Raw genomic sequence first — 20,162 nt, 5'->3', positions numbered from 1 at the left:
TAGTCAAGAAATTATCTCTTGAAACCACAAACCACCCTCAACCTTATCGTTTAAAATGTTTGAATGACAAGACCATGATTCATGTGAAGGAACAAGTCACGGTCTCCTTTAGTGTCGGTCCGTATAAGTACCAAGTCCTATGTGACGTGGTTCCTATGCAAGCTAGCCACCTCCTATTGGGGAGAACATGGCAGTTTGATAAGAGAACCACTCATTGCGGCCACACAAACCAATATTATTTCGTTCATGACAATAAACACATCTGTTTGAAACCATTGATCCCCAATCAAGTACACAAAATGCAATCGAAATTGTCTAAGGATTCTGACGCTGAAAAGAACTTTCTTATTCAATATGGTGATGTTAGAAAGTCCCTTAAGGACTCCAATCAAGTGTTACTAATGGTTTTTCGAGATTTAATAGTCGCAGGTCTCAAAGGTTCGATCGACGCCTTACCGGACGCGATACGCGATGTTCTTAGGGATTTCAAGGACGTGTTTCCTGATGAGCTTCCTGAAGGCTAACCACCAATACGAGGCATTCAGCATCAAATCGATCTCGTTCCCGGAGCCCAACTACCAAACCGGCCAGCGTATCGAGTCAACCCCGAAGAAGCGAAAGAACTCGAGCGCCAAGTGTCCGAGCTTATGGCTCAGGGTTACATCCGAGAGAGTTTGAGCCCATGCGCAGTCCCTGTCTTGCCCGTGCCTAAGAAGGACGGTTCATGGTGCATGTGCGTTGACTGTCGAGCCGTCAACAATATCACCATTAAGTATCGACATCCCATTCCAAGGCTGGACGATATGCTCGATGAACTAAGCGGCTCAAGTGTCTTCTCAAAGATCGATCTTAAGAGCGATTTTCACCAGGTTCACATGAAGGAGGGTGATGAGTGGAAGACAGCCTTCAAAACAAAATAGAATTTGTACGAATGGTTGGTAATGCCATTCGGTCTTTCTAACGCTCCTTCTATATTTATGCGCCTTATGAATCATGTCTTAAGAGCTTTTATTAATAAGTTTGTGGTAGTTTACTTTGATGACATTCTTGTATATAGTCCTAGTTTGTCAGATCATGTCAAGCACTTAGAATCTGTCTTGATTACTCTCCGCGAAGACCAATTGTACGCCAACTTGAAAAAGTGCGTCTTTGCTGCTGTTGAGTTAGTGTTTCTAGGTTTTGTTGTAAGTTTGCAGGGCCTTAAGGTAGATGGAGAGAAGATACGCGCTATAGAGGAGTGGCCCACGCTTACAAGCATCTCGCACGTCCGATCGCTCCATGGCTTCGCAAGCTTCTACCGGAGGTTCGTGAAGGATTTCAGTACGGTTGCGGCGCCTCTCACAGCCGTAATCAAGAAGAACTGGGAATTTCAATGGGGAGAGGAACAAGATCGAGCGTTCAATGAACCTAAGCGACGCCTCACTCAAGCGCCTATGCTTACCTTACCTGACTTCAACAAGACGTTTGAGGTGGAGTGCGACGCGTCTGGTATAGGCATCGGTGCAGTGCTTACCCAAGGAGGCAGACCGGTTGCTTAATTCAGCGAGAAGCTTAGCGGCGCAACGCTCAACTATCCCACCTATGACAAGGAGCTATATGCCCTCGTCCGCGCCATGGAGGTTTGGCAGCACTACCTGTTGGCTCGAGAGTTTGTGATTCACACCGATCATGAGACGTTGAAACACTTGCGCTTCTAGACCAACCTCAAGAGACGTCACGCCATGTGGCTCGAGTTCATCGAGTCATTTCCATATGTGATCAAATACAAGAAGGAAAAGGAGAACGTTGTAGCCAACGCATTGTTACAAAGGCACGCTTTGATCACTACAATGGACGCCCGAGTTTTGGGGTTTGAAAGCATTAAGGACGCGTACGCTAACGATGTGGAGTTTGGTGATTGCTTCAAGAACCATGGGAAAGGAATCTACACTGAGTTTTACTTGCATGAGGGTTTCTTGTTCCGAGGCCGGCGTCTTTGCATCCCCACCGGATCCATACGCGAGTTGTTGGTCCAAGAAGCACACAGTGGAGGCTTGTCCGGTCATTTTGGTATCACCAAGACGCTAGCTGTGCTTCAAGAGCATTTCTATTGGCCAAAGATGCGCAACATGGTTGAGAAACACTGCGGATGCTGCGTAGTGTGTCGAGCTTCGAAGTCGACAACTCACCCCCACAGCCTCTACATGCCTCTACCAGTGTTAACAGCACCTTGGATCGACTTGTCGATGGATTTCATCCTCGGCCTACCTCTCTTAGCACATAAGGACAGTATAATGGTTGTGGTGGATAGGTTTTCGAAGATGGCGTACTTTATACCTTACAACAAGAACAACGACGCTGTGCAACTGGCGAACCTCTTCTTCAGTCAAGTGATCTGACTTCACGGTTTACCGCGCACCATCATCTCCGACCGAGACCCGAAGTTTCTTGGTCATTTCTGGCGAACACTATGGAAGAAACTCGGCACCAAGCTCCTATATTCCACCACCGCTAATCTGCAAACTGACGGCCAGAACGAGGTCGTGAACCGGTCGAGAGGAGTTTTGCTTTGGACGGCAATCGCCAGCAACAAAGGTTCATAGCTCGAGTGCATTCCCCTCATTGAGTTCGCTTACAACCAAGCCGTCCATTCTTCAACAAAAAAGTCTCTGTTTGAAGTTGCATATGGGTTCAAGCCGCTTACACCTATGGATCTTCTACCTCTACCACTGGACAAGACCGAGAACCAAGATGGAGCCGCGAGAGCAGAGTTAGTCAAGAACCTGCACGAGAAAGTTCGAGCAAATATTGAGAGAAGGACCAAACAGTATGCACGCTTCTTGAACCGTGGACGCAAGCCGATGTTGTTCACGCCAGGCGATTGGGTTTGGTTGCACTTAAGGCCGGAGCGGTTCCAACAGAAGAGAAAGGACAAGCTTAGCCCACGCGGAGACAGACCATTCAGAGTCATCAAGAAGATCAACGACAATGCCTACCGACTCGACAGTACTGATCTCGTTCCGTTTGATGTAGGTGACGACAAAGATGTTTTGGGGACAAAACCTTTTCAAGGGGGAGGGAATGATGTGATCACAGGACAGGAAGCCGACCAAGACACGCCGGACACGACCGAGACGCCTGACCAAGACGCACCGGACGCGACCAAGACGTCTGCTTCGAACGCGGCCAAGGCACCAGTAGTCCTCCCAGGAGCCACGACAAGGTCTAGGAGCTCCACCAAGTCCACCAAACAAAGGATCAACCTCTTCGTTCAAACGTTCGTCCAACAACACCCGACCAACGAAGACTTTGAAGGATCAGTTCGCATGGCCTTCACCCTTACCCAAGGGTGAAAGCAACCAAAGTCAATATAGCGAGGAATTGTACTCTTTTTCCTCACTCCGGGTTTTTCCCACTAGGTTTACTGGAGGAGCTTTTAACGAGGTAAGGAGCTTAGTGCAAAACGTCCAAGGCCAAGTCGTTTCCCGCGTCAAGGCCAAAGACGGTTCTCTTTCTTTCCTTATGTTGTGCGTTTTGATTAAAGTCCAGACTCTTCTATTTTGAACGTTAAGTAGAGTTTGTGGTTAAGTTTGAATCTCTTAAGGGGCGACGTGTTCTATTTGCAAAGAGAACATGTCAAAGGACAAATATGCGGATCAATATGAATCCGCGTGTCCTTACGCCTTCTCTTGACCTAGCTATTTAAACTCTCTCTTAGCCTCTTGTAGACTTCAGACTTGAATGAAATTAAAACATTTCTCAAAGAGAGATTCTTTGACCTTGTCTCACTCCATTCAATAGAATAATCCGGTATTGCTCTAAAGAGAGAACCCTAGCGACTCGAACCGGGTTCGTCGTCGTTAGCTTGGCCATATCGTGAGGAGAGACAAACCTCTCGTGTTGACAAATGATCCATCTCCGCTTCCATCGATTCGATTCCACTCGCAACCACCAACGTTTCATATTGCAACCACTCGCTAGCCTTTCCGCATCTGACCCATCCGTACTGCATCCGTTCGACCCTATCGTGGCCAGAAGGTCGATCTCTCAAACGGTTCGTTTGTTTTCCTTCATATTCCGTTTCCCTCGTTTGTTTTGTCTCTAGTTTCGAATCCACAAGCCTTGTCCGAAAAAAGTATCGTCTAGCTCGTTCGGCCGGAGAGCATCATTCTTGTCCGTTCCGCAAGCGCAACCTTCGATCACATCACTAACCCTAACTTTAGTCCTAAGCCAAAGTTTGAGTCTCCTCCTTGTACGGAACTCTGCGATACAAGGGACACGAGTTTTGATGCCCACGCCACTCGAAAAGACAATCTTGATGAAACATATGCAGACATCAAGGCATACGGATGATGTTACCTGATAAATTCTCAATACAAATCGAACACGTTGATTCCACTATTTGTTCTTCAACCAACCTCTGTAATACTTCAGCTGGAGCACCTCTCGGAGCAGAAACAACTGGCGGCAAAATACTACGCTTCTCGTAGATGTATTTCACATTGATGGTAACGAAAACAGGTTCTCTAAGAGAAACATCATTAGCAAACGAATGATTGACTTGAAGAGCGATTGTCTCACCTATATATCTGCAAAAAGTAACATGATGATTACGTAATATTTGAGATAGATCATGTAGTTGATCTATATATCCACAACAAGGAACTTCTTCATCACGTAAGAGTTCAAAGAGATGACTTGATGACGCCAAGCTACGCGGAAACAAGTGGATATGAGAATTTGGTTCATGTAGACTTTTAGAAGAATCTATAAGTGTTACAATTCCACTTTCGTCTTCAACTGACTCTTCGGTCTTTACGCCTCGGTAGATTTTGACTATGTTCTTAGACTCTTTATTTATTGCTAGATTCGAAACCCACGTCGTGACATTAATTTTCACAGTAAGGTGAACTACCATTGCGCAGAAGAAGAATTCAAACAAAAATTAAACCCTAGGTTTTTGGATTGGATTGAAGGAATCGGTGATGAGGACTTGCCTTAAAGAGAAGAGAGGTGAACAAAACCGGTATACATCGTTGTAAAATTAAAAATCCAAACTGCTTTTTCATAAATCAAAACTAACATAAATTCGTTATAATTATAAAATCTAAACTCTTCTCTATAAATCCAAATCGACATATAATTTTATTTAATTGTAAAATTTTAACCTTAACCATTTTTTTATAGACCCAAACCAATATGTAATTTTGTTTTAATTGTCAAATCTAAACCGTAACCACTTATTTGTAAATGCAAATCGACATATAATTTTGTTATATCTGTAAAACCTAAGCCCTAATTTTTGTTTTTAAATCCAAACTGATATAACCTCGTTTAATTGTAAAATCTAAAATAAGCTAATATTTAAATTCCTTTAATTATAAGTATACATATTTTGTTTTCTTTATTTGTTTTGCTTAAATAAAAATAATTTTTATTTATTTTTTAAATGTAATATTACGTATAAGATTCTGATTGGTTTAAAAATGAATAGGTGAATAAAGAAAGGGTTCACCCCAAATATTTTACTATTTTACAAAATTTATGCCTGCAGGATTAAATTAGGTAATGTTTAAAGGTTTGGAAAGTATTGTTACCAATTATATATATCATATATTCCCTTTATTGCAAAATTGGAGATTTTTCTTTTCTACCAAACTTCCAAATATACGTGTGGTACTTGCTCGGTTTGTTCTGGTTTAAGTAGACCAGGCAGATTTTAGTGGACAAGAAGATATCAACCAATCTTGGATAAAGACTAATAATTACGGGAGTTATTTGGACCTCTCTTTATTTGTCCTTTACTCCTTTTGCCAATACCTAAATAGTAGGTTTTCACCGACCCGCAGAACTAAATTATAAATTATTATATTTTAAATAATAATTTTTAATTTATTTAGTTTTAAAATTTTCAATTAATTAACTTTTTTTTAACACGTATTCGATTAAAATGAAGAGAAAAGTTCAAGTACAAGAAACCTCAATAATGACAAAGGTAAAAAAACAAAACATAGCAAGAACAAAACAGAGCAAACCATTAACGAACTCTGTCCTTAAACTTCACCGTTCTTCCACAATCTGATGTTGCAACCAGGCTGGACCACCTAACGCAAGGTAAGATGTAAGTCGACCCTCTCTTGTAAACACTAGATGCAATTGCCCTGGCCAACGAGTTGGCTTCCGGTGAAGAGAGTATAATTACAACATCCCCCATCACCCATATTGCATTAGAGATCTTATCCAGCTCAGAACGATACTTTGGCCAATTCTCCGGGGACTATAAAGCCGTCACCACCGCCTGACAGTCCGTCCAGACTTCACAGGTTGTATAATGAAGATCAGTGAGGCTTTGGAGACACCACAAAAGACAACTAAGCTCAGCAGAAATTCTATTACTCTGCGGAAGAAATGCATCTCGCGCATGATATAAGACTTCTCTAGTATGATCCCTTAATATCCAAGCACCATCACAAAACCATGACTCCTTCCCCCACGTTGCATGAATGTTACATTTAAGTTTACCAGGAGGAGGTCGAACCCAGCGATGGATATGTTGGACATGTCTGCTAGCTTCTCTAGAGGCAACCTGAGATATTAAAGTTTGTTGTCTCAGCCATTATCCAGCTTCTTCAAGCGCCATTGCCACTACAACATGAAAGTCCTGGTTCCTTTGTGCAAAACTAATAGCATTACGTGCCTTCCATATCCCACATAAAATCTAAGGAATGGCCTGTCAGACCTCCTCACTGATTCCAGGCTGCTGTATAAGTTGTAAAACTGAGGAAATATTGTCTACAACCGAGTTTGAAAAACCCAGACAGTGAATGGGAAGACCAGTTGCAGACCAAACCCCATTCGCTAGAGTACATCCAAATAAAACATGGTTGATTGTCTCCTCTTCAGCATGACAAACCGGACAAAGGGGGTTAACTGAAAGACCATGGCTCCTCATGCACTCTGCTACCGCCAGTGCTTGTGATAATGCTCTCCATAGAAAGAGGCGAATTTTAGGCTCAGCTGCAGTACCTCATACACGTTGTTTAACCTTGTTCACCCTAATCATATCAGTGGACAGTGGGTTCAAAAGATCACTCTCCCGAGCTAACAACCAATTCCCACTCTTAACCGTATATTGACCATTTTGAGTGAAAGCCCAAAAGTATCGATCAAAGAGATTTGGTGCTGGTGGGAAGGACCTTATCTGAGGTATCTCACATGGTGGAAACAATTCCTGGAGACGTTGTACATTCCATGTTCCCTCAGTACTGATTAAAGACAATACTTTGATATTTAAGTCGATCTTTAGCTCCTTAAAGAAAGGTCTTCTTGGCATCTCATCAAAAACACATTTGTCTAGCCACACATTAGTCTCCTGGCCATTGCCAATAGATTTCATGAACTCGCTTAGACAAAGACTCAATCAATTTTTCGGAAAGGAGGGATGCAAAAATAAATTGGTGTGTTGACTCTTAATGGCTAGTAAGCTGTTTGGTGTGAAGCACTCAACTGAATTGGGTGACCCCTCGTTGTAACGCCCCCAAACCGTTTTAGGATTAAACCGTCCCAAACTGGCCCGGTTACGTTTTGGAAATAATCAACAACGATCCGGCCGAGGACCTAAAACACATTCCGGCCCCTAGCCAGTCCATTGAAGATAATTCCACCACTTTAGTCATCACGTAGGCTTTTCAACCCCTGTGACGACCAAGTGTTGAGCCACCCACATTACGTCGCCATCAACCGTAATTCGTACACGAATATAAAATTGAATACTTTATTAACTTAATAAATATTTGACAAAATTTAACAAAAGATAAATAGATTTTATGGCCAGGCCTATTGCCAAAAGATTATACATAATTTATCTTTACAATAATACATACTTTAACTTTACACAAGGCACAAAAACTAACTCCGGGCTCCTATCGTCCAACATGCCCTCTAATTCCCCACTACTGGTTACCTGCAGGAGAGAGTTCTATCGTAAGTGATAACTCTCTAATTTACATGTTTTTAGCATCCTTTTTTGTCCATGTTTTGCATTGTTCATACTCTTAACTTAGCATTTTTAGGTCATTAATTGTAGGAATTCACTTTTAGGCCATTTAGGGTGTTGCATTTGCATGTTTTGGATGAAAACAGGTGCTTAAGAGCCTAAAATGGGGAAAAACAAGGACAACCCCGAGCATGTACCCAAAGGAGCCATCGAGCTGGAAGAACAAGTCCGAACCCCAACACGATCGAGGAGGATCCAAGAGCTGGAAGAACAACCCGAAGATCTATACGAGGGGTAACCCGACCTCATTCTCGTGTACCCCATCGAGTAGACCCTCGGGTAGGATTGGGAAGCTAGGTCAAAGGGGTTTCCACTATATAAACTCCACCTCTCCTTCCTCGCAAACGAGCACGCCGCATACCCTCAAACCAGAGAGCGAGAGCTCCTATGAGAGAACTGAGCGACTCAAAACACTTTTCCTTTTGTTTTAGATTTTATTTCATAACTTTTTATCATTTCTTTAGATTTCTATCTTGTACTCTTATCCCTCTACTTTATCGTTTAATAGAATGCAATTTTCGTTCATATATACTGTATGTTTCTTGTTATGATTTCCGAATAGTGTAGTAAAGTTTCTAGGGATGGGAAAGATGATTTTGTGTTCTTGATCGGTTAGGATGTCTTAGTTGATTGTATATGTTTAATAGATTTCCTTCTAGATTGGTGTTCTTAATGCTGTCAACAAACCGAGAGGGTGAGATTAGATCTAAGGTGTTTTACCACCGAGAGGTGTATATGAGATGCTTGAATCAACCAATTCTAGAGGTTTACTCACTTAGCCTAAGAGATTAGATGAGTAAGGGGTTTACTGACAATAATGAATCGGATCTTAATGCCTGATTGGTCATGTTTCTCCAATGAGAGTTGGGTAAGGGAGTGATCAAGGTTGATTGTTTTTATCACGAGAGTGTTTTAACAAGATTTTAGAGATTCACTGTCTAGGAAATATTTGCTTGAGGCATGTAAGACATATGTACTGGTTAGGAATGCTTAGGATTTTATTACCCCATCCTTAGAAGCTTTCATATCTTCATTGTTTGCATTTTCATTCATTACTCGATCACTTACCCAATCAGGTACATGATAACCTGCATCGAGTAACCCCTCGAGTTGTTCATACCATCTTTGTTTACTCGATCACCCCACCTGATCATGTACTCGAATGCTTGCATCGAGTGCTTAGGTCGTGTGGTTTCTTTGTTTATATTCTTTTCTTTTATTTATTTTAGGATTGTTAGATCAAAACCCTTAATTGCTTGGCTTGACTTGCATTGTTCTGATTGCATCCTTCCTGCTAGCATAAGCAACCACTTGGATTGATAACCCTTTGTACTACAACTGCATAGGGAATTGATACCCTGGTGAAAACCTGTTTATCAATTTGGCGTCGTTGCCATTTGGTTGAATTTTATCTTGCTACGTTTAGGATTTCAGCACTTGCTAGATCAAGTTCTTTTGTTTATATTGGTTCGGAGTATGACTTGTTTGCTTTCGCTCTTGTTTGTTTTAAAAATCTTAGGTACAACCCGAGCACCCACCCGACCCGTCACTCGATCACCTGGATTGAGTTGAACCTCGTGTACACACTCGGTCACCTACCTGTGCATTGACCTTTAGAGCTAGCTTCTTAAATTTGTTCATTGCTCGGAATTTCTTCATACGGGACAACACACCGCTATCAAAAGGCTTGTCTGGTGCTTCTCCCCCTTTGATCCAAGGATGTTCTACAAACCATAAGGATTGCTACATATTTGTAAAAATCTAAATCTATTTGTAAACAGAAAGAAATCTAAGTTTTTAGAAAATTACCATATATTTGCAACTATAATCATTCCAAAAAATTAGCAACAATATTATTTTTAAAAATTAAGGTTTCGGATTAGCAAAAAATTAATACATGATTTTCATTATATTCAATTTTGTAGATCCACAACTATGATCAATGATCATCCATGAATTCAACTGAAACAAAAACTATGTATTAGGTTACGTATAAGAGTTTATTTCAAATTACTAAACTACAAAACAAAATATAGAAAATAATACAACATACATGATTTAAAAGATGGAGAAACCATAGACAAAGTATATGATTGATTGATCTTGCTTTCCAAACAACCACTACAAAAAAAAAGAGCATAAAAATTAGAATCCGATGAATCATATAAAACACCAAGATTATATTACCAAAAGTTGTCTTTGCTCCTTTGCTTGTATAATAAAAAATCATCGAATAAAAATATGATCATGTTTAACCAAGAAAATAAAATTAAATAACAATCACTACAAAAAAAACAAATAAACACACTTATTAATAATACCTCACTGATTTGATTTTTTTGCTTGCTTAATCAACTTGTTTGTCCAATCTTGTTTTTGATTTTTGATATACAAAAAAACCCATGGTCCGTAACAGGTAGACCTAAAACACAATCAAACATTACAAAATGAGTAAAACTTTCATATGATTCAAGATAATAATTACAAATTATAGTAGCATAAAATTAATTCATGCAAAGCACCAAAGCAATAGCACATCAACATGAAAAAAAAATCAAAATCATACAATAGTAAACCTGATTCATTAGAACCAAAATAATACAAAAAATAGACTCTCAAAACTATATGTTTAGCTTAATGAATCCGACTTCTACTGTTTTGGCTGAGCCTATATATATATTGCTTAGAAGGAAAATCGTCATAATTATCTTTACTATTTTAATAACTTTTAAAATTCAAATTTTCTTTAAACGAATATTTGTAATATATTCTATTATTTATCTTCCATTTTTTTAAAGAGAGATATTGCATATAAATATATTATATTTTCGATTTTGCCATTTTTTTTATATGAATTTTGACTTTTAATTCATATATTTTCGCAATTTTTTTTTAATCGTCTGCATTCGATGTCAAATAAAAGTTCAACAATGGAAAGGTTCAATAAGGAAAGAAAACAAACCAAAACAACACACAACAGGAGGGTCGCCTTACGGGATACGGCAGGCGGATCCACTATAGCCCTTCCTTTTTATTCTCTGTGCTGAGGCATTGGTCCATGTAATGAATAAGGCAGAACAGGAGGGTCGACTTACGGGATTGAAACTTACTCTGGATTGCCCGTCGATCCAACACCTTCTCTTAGCTGATGATAGCTTATTTTTGTGTCGTTTTTGTGTCGTGCCAGCTTGAAGGAATGTTCAAACTTGTTGCAATGTCTACGGTTATATGGAGATGCGTCTGCTCAGGAGATAAACTTCCAAATGTAAGAATAGAAAGAACTACTAAGAGTAGAACAAGTGATCGAGAAAGAGAAGAGAATCGTAGAGTGTAAACGAGAAAGATAGAAAGAGAGTGTGGAGTGTAAAAGAATATTGAGAAGAAGAATTCTCACTTCTTACTAAAATTGGTTCCTAGTTACAATCTATTTGAAGACTATACAAAGTTGAATATTCTCTATAGATCCTATGCACAAGTTACATGACCGAAAGTGACATGTTTTCCTTAAACACACATGTGACTCCTATTTGACTTCTCTTGCTTCCCACTTGTGTAATGTCGACAACGGCTAGGTTAAGGATGGTTCTAGATCCTTTGTGACCGTTGGAGACTCTAGCTTGTGGGCTGGACTCGCTGATCTTCTAATGTGTACGGACGGCCCATCATGAGTTGGTTGTACGGATGTACGGACATGTACGGACATGGTGTGAGTTCTTATACTCCCCCTCAAGCTTGATCGAGTATGAGCATCAAGCTTGGACTCACGAGCACCCACCTCATTAAAAAAACCTTAGTATAGAAAACCACTTGGGAAAAACTAAACATAAGGGAAAAAGAGTGTAGGTGCCGAGGTAGTGAACCTCATGGCCGAGTGAGATCTTTAAGGCCGAGCTTAGGGTGAATATACTCACACACTTGTGGACTTGCTGCCTTTGTAAGAATATCGGCTAGTTGTTCTTTGCTGTCGGTGTGACATGGGAGGGTGACACCGAGTTGAATTTGCTCTCGCACCTTGTGACAATCAACTTCAATGTGTTTCGTTCTCTCGTGGAATATGGAGTTGGTGGCTATATGAATGGCTGCCTCATTGTCACAGTGCATAGTGATGGGTTTTGATGATTCGACTCCAAGATCCTTCAACAAGGCTTTAAGCCACATAAGTTCGGTAGTCAGCTTCCTCATGGCCCTATACTCGGACTCCACACTCGATAGTGAGACCACCTTTTGTTTCTTGCTTTTCCATGTGACCAGGTTCCCTCCTAAGAACGTGCAATATCCGGTGGTTGAACGACAATCCCCACGGTCTCCGACATAGTCAGCATCGCAATATCCCACCAATTCGGTGCTTTCATTCCTTCCCATCCATATGCCTTGTCCCGGTAATCCTTTGATGTACTTGAGGATTCGATTTACCATGTTCCAGTGATGTCTAGTTGGGTTTTGCATATGTTGACTTACCTGGTTCACAGCAAAACAAATATCAGGTCTAGTAATAGTCAGATATATAAGCTTACCTACTAGACGTCGACATCGTGTGACATCTTCAAATGGAGCTGCCTCAAGCTCCCCCTTTCCGGCTGTCTTGTAGTTTTCCTCAAGTGGTGTAGTTACAGCCTTTGATCCAAGCTTTCCTGCTTCACTTAAGAGATCAAGTGCATATTTTCTTTGTGATAAGAATAATCCCTTATCAGATCGATATACTTCTATCCCAAGGAAATACTTAAGCTCTCCAAGATCTTTAATATCAAAAACTGATTTAAGAAACTCTTTAGTATCTTGAATGCCTACCTTGTCACTTCCAGATATGATGATATCATCAACATATACTAGAATGACTACAATACCTTTGTCACTTGGTAGTGTGAAGAGTGTGTGATCTGATTCGGACTTGCGGAAGCCTCTTCCAAGTAAGGTTGTACTCCGTTTGTGGTACCATGCTCTTGGTGACTGTTTAAGGCCATATATAGCCTTATTGAGCTTCAAGACTTTTCCTGGACCAATAGTGTCTTCTAACCCGGGTGGTGGCCTCATATAAACCTCATCTTCAAGCTCGCCTTGTAAGAATGCATTCTTGACATCCATTTGCCAAAGTTCCCAATCTAGATTCATTGCCAAGGAGAGAACGACTCTAACCGTATGTAGCTTGGCCATCGGAGCAAACGTATCTCGATAGTCCTCCCTGTACGTTTGCGTGAACCCGCGTGCAACTAGGTGAGCCTTATGGCGTTCGATCTCCCCGTTACTCTTATACTTAATAGTGAAGATCCAGCGCGATGTGACAGCCTTTTTCCCTTTTGGTAAGTTAGATTCATCCCATGTATGGTTTTTCTCCATAGCTGTTCGCTCCGCTTGAACCACATCACGCCATACCTTTTGGTCTTTGGCCTCCTCATATGTCTGGGGAACCCAATGATCATCAATTTGGCTAAGAAAGGCTTGGTGTTACGCCGGAAAGTGAGCCAGAGTACAAACTGCTTGAATCGGATGTTCTACTGCTGCATTGTTATAGTACACGCGATTGTTTTGCGAGGCAATCCGTTGGCTGTCTCTTAATGGTGTTACTGCCAGGCGTTGGCTACGTCGTAGTGGGATGACCTCCTCATGATCATTTTCCTCATCTCCAGCTTTGGTTGGTGTGCTTTCGTCCTCACTTTGCACCTCAGTTTCAACATGTTGTAATGTATCTTCATCGGCGTGTGTTGCATCTATCGGATCGGAGACTGGGTCAGGATCGGTAGATTGACTTGGTTCAGCTTCATTAGGTAGACTAGGCTCTCTTGGTAAGTTTGGCTCAGCTGGTTGTTGGTTGGCCCGATCATTTTCCACACCTAGCTGTTCAAGGATGATCCGGAGGTTTCTAGCCTTATCGGAAGCCGAGATAGATAAGTCTTGAAGATCTTCCCAATTTCTCTTATCATAAAAGCCTTGATGTTCGACAAACTTCACATCACGAGAGACTAGAACTCGCCTTGCTTCTGGATCATAACATTTGTAGCCCTTTTGAGCGGTGGAATAGCCAATGAACATTCCTTTGGTACTCTTGGCATCAAGCGTATCCCGTAATTCTCCTAGTCTTAACACAAAGCAAACACAACCGAATACACGAAGATGATCCAAAGTAGGTTTCTTTGTTTAATACCTCGAATAGAGAGACATCTCGCAAAATCTTTGTAGGCGTCCGGTTGATGAGATAACATGTGGCTAGAACAGCATCACTCCAAAAACGTTTTGGTACATGAGTATGAAACATCATAGACCGAGCCACCTCCATGAGATCCCTATTCTTCCTTTCGGCGACACCATTTTGTTGTGGGGTATACGGGCAGCTGGTTTGATGAATTATCCCATGTTTGTTGAGATGTTGTTTGAAAACATGACTTGTATATTCTCCACCATTATCTGATCTCAAAATCTTAATCTTGGCATTATAATGGTTAGTCACATAATTTTGAAAATTAATAAAAGCTTCAAGAACCCTATCTTTAGAAGGAAGCAAAGTTAGCCAAGTATACTTAGATTTTTCATCAATAAAAGTCACAAAATATTTCTGATTTTCTCTAGGTAAACATGGAGAGGTCCAAACATCGGAATGAACAAGATCAAAACAATTATCATAAATAGTTAATGACTTGGGAAAAACAGATTTGCAATGTTTACCAAGAATACAAGCCTCACATTCATCATTCGTAAAAGAAATATTTGGAAACATAAGTTCTAGAGCTCGAGAATGAGGATGTCCTAGTCTAGCATGCCAAATAACATTGTTTGCATTACTAGAAATTGAACTAAAACAAGAGGAATTCGGAGAAGATAAGTTTAGGTCCTTAAGCAAACGGAGATCATCTTGAGTAGAACCTTGACCAAGCACTTTACTTGTCTCAATATCCTGAAAATAAACCTCATTAGGTCTGAATATTGCATAGCAATTTAAATCAGTTGTAGCCCTTTTAACGGATAGGATATTAGAAGTAAAACTAGGCATGTAAAAAGCTTTAGATTCTTTATCAAACAATTTTAAGTTTCCTATTCCCTTAACCGGTATTTTTTCACCATTAGCAATAATCACATTTCCTAAGGCAGGTTTAATGTCACTAATCAACTTAGAATCACTAATCATGTGATGAGATGCACCAGAATCAACTATAAGGGGTTTATTCGGTGTTAAAGCAAGAAAGGAGTTACCGGAAGCCTCCTTGAGGGCTTTGATGAGTGCATCAAGATCGGATCTCCTTACTAGCTCAGATGAAGCTGCTAGGGCAGTTCCATTTCCTCCGGATACTTGTTGGTTTGGTTCGGAGGTTGTTGCTTCGGTCACCATAGTCGATTGATGAGCTCTTGGTCCTCCACGGTTATTCATCGGTCAATTCACACGGAGGTGAGGGTGAAGGATCCAGCATCGGCTCTTGAAATGTCCAACTTTCTTACAATGCTCACAAATAGGTGGATTCTTGTCATCGTGTTTGAAGTAGCCTTTGTTCGCGGAAGCTATCTCCACCTTGTTGGCCATTGCAAGCTCTCCTTTGTTCCCAAACAAGCCTATTGAACCGTGTTCTTTCTGAATCTCGCTACACACATCATCAAGGTTTGGTAGTTTGTCCGACCTAAGGATGTGTTTGATGAGGTCGTTGTAGGAAGGATTCAAAGTAAGGAGTAGGCCGAACACCTTGTCTTGTTCTCGCCGCTCGTTCAAGATGACCGGATTGAGAGTGGCCGGCCGAAGCACCTCAAGTTCAGCCCAAAGAGATCGAAACTTCCCAAAATGTTTGGTGAACTCCATGTCTTCTTGGCTAAGGTTGTTAATGGCCCTCTTGATCTCAAATACTCGGTTTAAGTTGGTAGTGTTACCGAACACATTTTGCAAGGTGTCCTATAAATCCTTGGCCGTTTCGCAATACGAGTAGGCTTCGGGTATTGGAGCATCAATGGAGTTTTGTATGATGGCGAGAACACCTTGGTCTTCTTGGAACCATTTTTCCTCACCACTTGCAGCTACAGCTTTGTCGTCTTCGTTGAGCTCTTCTTTTTGAGCTTCATTTGATAATATGGGTCCAAAGCCCTCGGCCACATAGTGCCGTCTTTGTGGTTCTTGCCCACAAAAAAATAGTTCTCTCCTTTGAGAGTAACTGGAACAATCAAGGTTTTAGACCCTTCCATGTCGAAATAACCGTTGGGTAAAGCTATTGTCCAACGGATAAAGAGACTTGACTTTCAAAGTCGAAACAGAAAATGGAAAGAGAGATGAAGTGGAAGTAGTTGGTGGGTGTGAGATTTAGAATGAGGAGCATAACCGCTCTGATACCATGTAAGAATAGAAAGAACTACTAAGAGTAGAACAAGTGATCGAGAAAGAGAAGAGAATCGTAGAGTGTAAACGAGAAAAAGAGAAAGAGAGTGTGGAGTGTAAAAGAATATTGAGAAGAAGAATTCTCACTTCTTACTAAAAATGGGTCCTAGTTACAATCTATTTAAAGACTATACAAAGTAGAATATTCTCTATAGATCCTATGCACAAGTTATATGACCGAAAGTTACATGTCTTCCTTAACCACACATGTGACTCCTATTTGACTTCTCTTGCTTCCCACTTGTGTAATGTGGACAACGGCTAGGTTAAGGATGGTTCTAGATCATTTGTGACCGTTGGAGACTCTAGCTTGTGGGCTGGACTCGCTGATCTTCTAATGTGTACGGATGGCCCATCATGAGTTGGTTGTACAGACGTACGGACATGTACGGACATGGTGTGAGTTCTTATACCAAATGTCTTCGATAACCTTTAGGAAGAAATTGGATCCATATATGAGAGGGTTATCGGGTTGTTTACAGGTATTGAACAGGAGGGAGGTGCCGGGAAGTATTTAGGTCTCCCAGAATGTTTCAGTGGCTCCAAGAAGGACATGTTAGCGTACATAAAGGACCGGTTAACTTCTAGACTAAGAGGTTGGTTTGAGAAAACACTTTCTTTGGGAGGAAAGGAAGTTCTACTTAAAGCTGTAGTGTTGGCTTTACCGGTGTATGCAATGTCCTGCTTCCGCTCTCGAACCATCAATGTAAGAAGATAACGAGTGCTATGGCTAGTTTCTGGTGGAATGCAGTAGAAGAGAAACAGAAAATGCATTGGGTTTCTTGGGAGAAAATGTGTAAGTCAAAGGACCAGGGAGGTTTAGGGTTCCGGGATATAGGACGTTTTAACCAGGCTCTCCTTGCGAAGCAGGCTTGGCGTTTATTGGATGCCCCGTCTTCGTTGTTGGCGCGGGTTTATAAAGCCAGATATTTCCCAACGACATCTCTTATGGAGGCTACACTTGGTCCACGACCTTCATATGCATGGAGAAGTATACTCTTTGGTAGAGAATTGCTGGAGAAGGGCCTAATGAAGTCTATAGGTAATGGTCAGGATACTAGTGTTTGGTTGGATAAGTGGGTATTTGATGATCTTCCAAGGAGACCGTGTAATAAGGAACAGATGATTAATCTGAATCTCCAAGTTTTTGAACTTATAACCAATCAAGGAGATTGGAACCTCCAGGCTTTACAAGAACTTTTTCCTCCTTGTGATGTAGCCAAAATCAGATCGTTCCCTCCGGACTCCTGCTTACATGATAGAATGGTGCTGGTGTATACTAATGATGGGAACTATTCAGTTAAGAGTGGGTATTGCCTGATATCTAAAGTTGCTGAGGGGTTTGGTGGAGAATCAGAAAGTTCAAAAGCATTAAATGCATTGAAAGGGAAGATATGGACAGTAGAGATGGCTCCAAAAATTAGAATGTTTTTCTGGAGAGTGTTATCAGGTGCTTTGGCGGTGGCAGATTGCTTAAGGAGTCATGGTTTGCAAATTAATATGGTCTGTCTGGTTTGCCATAATGGAGACGAAACTGTGTCACATGTTTTGTTTCATTGTCCTTTCACGATAAAGGTTTGGTCTGAAACTGCTTTGCCATTGCCTGTCCAAGGTTTTTAAGTATCAGTTTTGGAGAATATTGATTATTTGTTGTTGTTACTCACCAAAACTGAGATACCAACGAATATAAGGGTTGCTATACCCTGGATACTTTGGGAGATTTGGAAGGCACACAATGCGGTGGTCTTCAATAGAAGGAATCAAGATTCTCATGTGCTAATTGCGGGTGCTGCGGCAGATGCAGAAGAATGGTTAAAACAGAACAGGTTGCAAAATCAAGAACAAACTTTTGTTTTGGGTGGTGGAAGAGCTTTGGTTTTACAAAGGAGATGGACTAGACCGGCTGTTGGAACGCTCAAATGTAATTTATACGCTTCATGGGTCAATAGTCAGTCCTTTGCGGGTGGAACTTGGATACTTAGGAATCATGTGGGTGACGTGTTGTTTCATTCCCGACATGTTTTTTTACCGACAGTGAATCGAACTGCTGCAGAGCTGCAATGCCTTTTATGGTGTCTGGAGAATTTGCGGGACTTACAGATCTTATCATGTGAAGTCTGGATAGATTGTGGAGCAGTAACACGTGCGATCGAGAGACCTCAGGAATGGCCTAAGTACCGCTCAATTCTACGTAAGATTGATCAGGTAATTACTCAAATGCAGGTAGTGTCAGTTCATCTAGCTTCACCCAAGTCAAACGGAGTGGTGCGGTCGATTGCAAAGAGCGTTACACATGATGGTAAGTCAAATACATACATAGATTTGGGGGGTCCTGCCTGGCTACATGAGCAGATTGAACGTGATGGCCGTGTTTAATATCGAGATACCGAGTTTTTCGTATATTTTTGCAATTTATTTTAATAATTTTTTAAAATTATAAAAAAGGTAAAAACGTCCAGATTTTGAATCTCATTAATGGCAAAATAGTAATCCTAAGTCTGAGGAGAAAAAAACTTATCTAAAAATATTTTAAGGACAAGGGAGGTCAATTTTTGTGAGATTGAATGTGAGGTCTTTCGACTACTCCTTTAATATATTAGATAGATATGTATATTTTAATGTTTTTTAATTTATGTGAAATGTGTCAAAATGCCACTTTTTGTAAAACAGAATAATGTTCATGATCCCCACTCCTTTGATAGAAACAAAAAAAGGGTCCCCCACTCCTAGCTAGTTATGGTTAGTTATGGACTCATGACGGGTCTATAAACCTGATAACTAATCAAATTATAAAATTTCTGAAAAAAAAATAATAAGGGCAATTCTCAAAAATAGCACCATTTTAAGTTTTTCTTCCAAAATTAGCATAGAGTCTCAGTATTCCAAAACTAGCACAAATTTATATCTTTTTAATTTAAAAAAAAAATTATTAGTTTATGCTCTGCCTCCACCGATTATGTACCTAAATCTCAGCTTCTTTGAGAAGCCACAAAAGTCGCCATGCTCGTACGAGTCAACACTTTACTCCACGGATACTCAGATTTCTGATTTGAGATCCTCGAAGCGATTACGAGTCTCCTCAATCACAACATCTCTCTTTCGCTTCCTCTCCGGAAGCTTCCGGCGATCTCGTCCTATCTCTTACATCGCCGGACTCCTCACCGCACGTCCTAACTCCAAAGCCAATTTTCAAGCGTTGTTAGCTGAGGTTTTATCCGTGATCTTCAAGGAGGTGATGAGTGAGAAGCCTGAGTTCATTGATCATCTGACTCATCGTTTGAAGCATCACCCTGGAAAAATTGTAGCAGCGGCGATAATGGAGCACGTCCCCGACGGAAACTCATACATGAAATTAGCTCATAAGCTTGACGACATGGATCCGTTGCAGAAGCCTCAAGCTACGAAATCGATTGAGAGTGAAAATAACTCTGTTAACGACAACGCGTTGATCGATGTTTTGAGGAACATGGCGATCCATGGTGGTAACTTCCAGGGAACATAGACCGGAGTTACTATGGATAACACGAGATTGGCCATTGTTGCGATTGGGAAGCTTATGTTTGCTCAATTCTCTGAGCTTGTTAATGATTTCTACAACATCGGACTTCCTTTGAATCTAACAGCTTCAAGTCATCCAAGTTTGGATTATGGTTTCAAAGAAGCTGAGATAAGTGTTGTTTATAAGAAACTTCTTCGATTGCTTCTAGGTGTTGTTGAGTACCTAGTGTTGACTCAGATTGCTTTATAAACGACTCATATTGCCCTTTTATGTCTCCACTTTTC

At 40.8% G+C, this 20,162-nt stretch overlaps 3 protein-coding genes across 3 annotated transcripts; 1 reads left to right on the top strand and 2 right to left on the bottom strand.

Moving 5' to 3' along the window:
• The first annotated feature begins 74 nt into the window (after positions 1–74).
• LOC147931151 (uncharacterized) lies at positions 75–524 on the top strand. Its single transcript, XM_087477199.1, has one exon. It carries the CDS (start codon positions 75–77, stop codon positions 522–524), a length of 450 nt encoding a protein of 149 aa, XP_087333325.1.
• Positions 525–4,315: 3,791 nt separating this feature from the next.
• Positions 4,316–4,897, bottom strand: LOC147931150 (uncharacterized). The gene is made up of 2 exons (XM_087477198.1): positions 4,785–4,897; positions 4,316–4,568 (listed from the first exon to the last, which is right to left on the bottom strand). The coding sequence occupies exons 1-2, from the start codon at positions 4,895–4,897 to the stop codon at positions 4,316–4,318; spliced, it is 366 nt and encodes a 121-aa protein (XP_087333324.1).
• A 7,567-nt stretch (positions 4,898–12,464) lies between these two features.
• Positions 12,465–15,392, bottom strand: LOC147931149 (uncharacterized). Its single transcript, XM_087477197.1, has 5 exons — positions 14,743–15,392; positions 13,508–14,108; positions 13,122–13,432; positions 12,550–12,674; positions 12,465–12,493 (listed from the first exon to the last, which is right to left on the bottom strand). The coding sequence occupies exons 1-5, from the start codon at positions 15,390–15,392 to the stop codon at positions 12,465–12,467; spliced, it is 1,716 nt and encodes a 571-aa protein (XP_087333323.1).
• Positions 15,393–20,162: the final 4,770 nt, after the last annotated feature.

Source organism: Camelina sativa, chromosome 12 (assembly GCF_030686135.1).
Source record: "Camelina sativa cultivar CO46 ecotype springtype chromosome 12, ASM3068613v1".
Lineage (NCBI taxonomy): Eukaryota > Viridiplantae > Streptophyta > Magnoliopsida > Brassicales > Brassicaceae > Camelina > Camelina sativa.
This window is presented reverse-complemented; position numbering and strand designations above follow the sequence as displayed.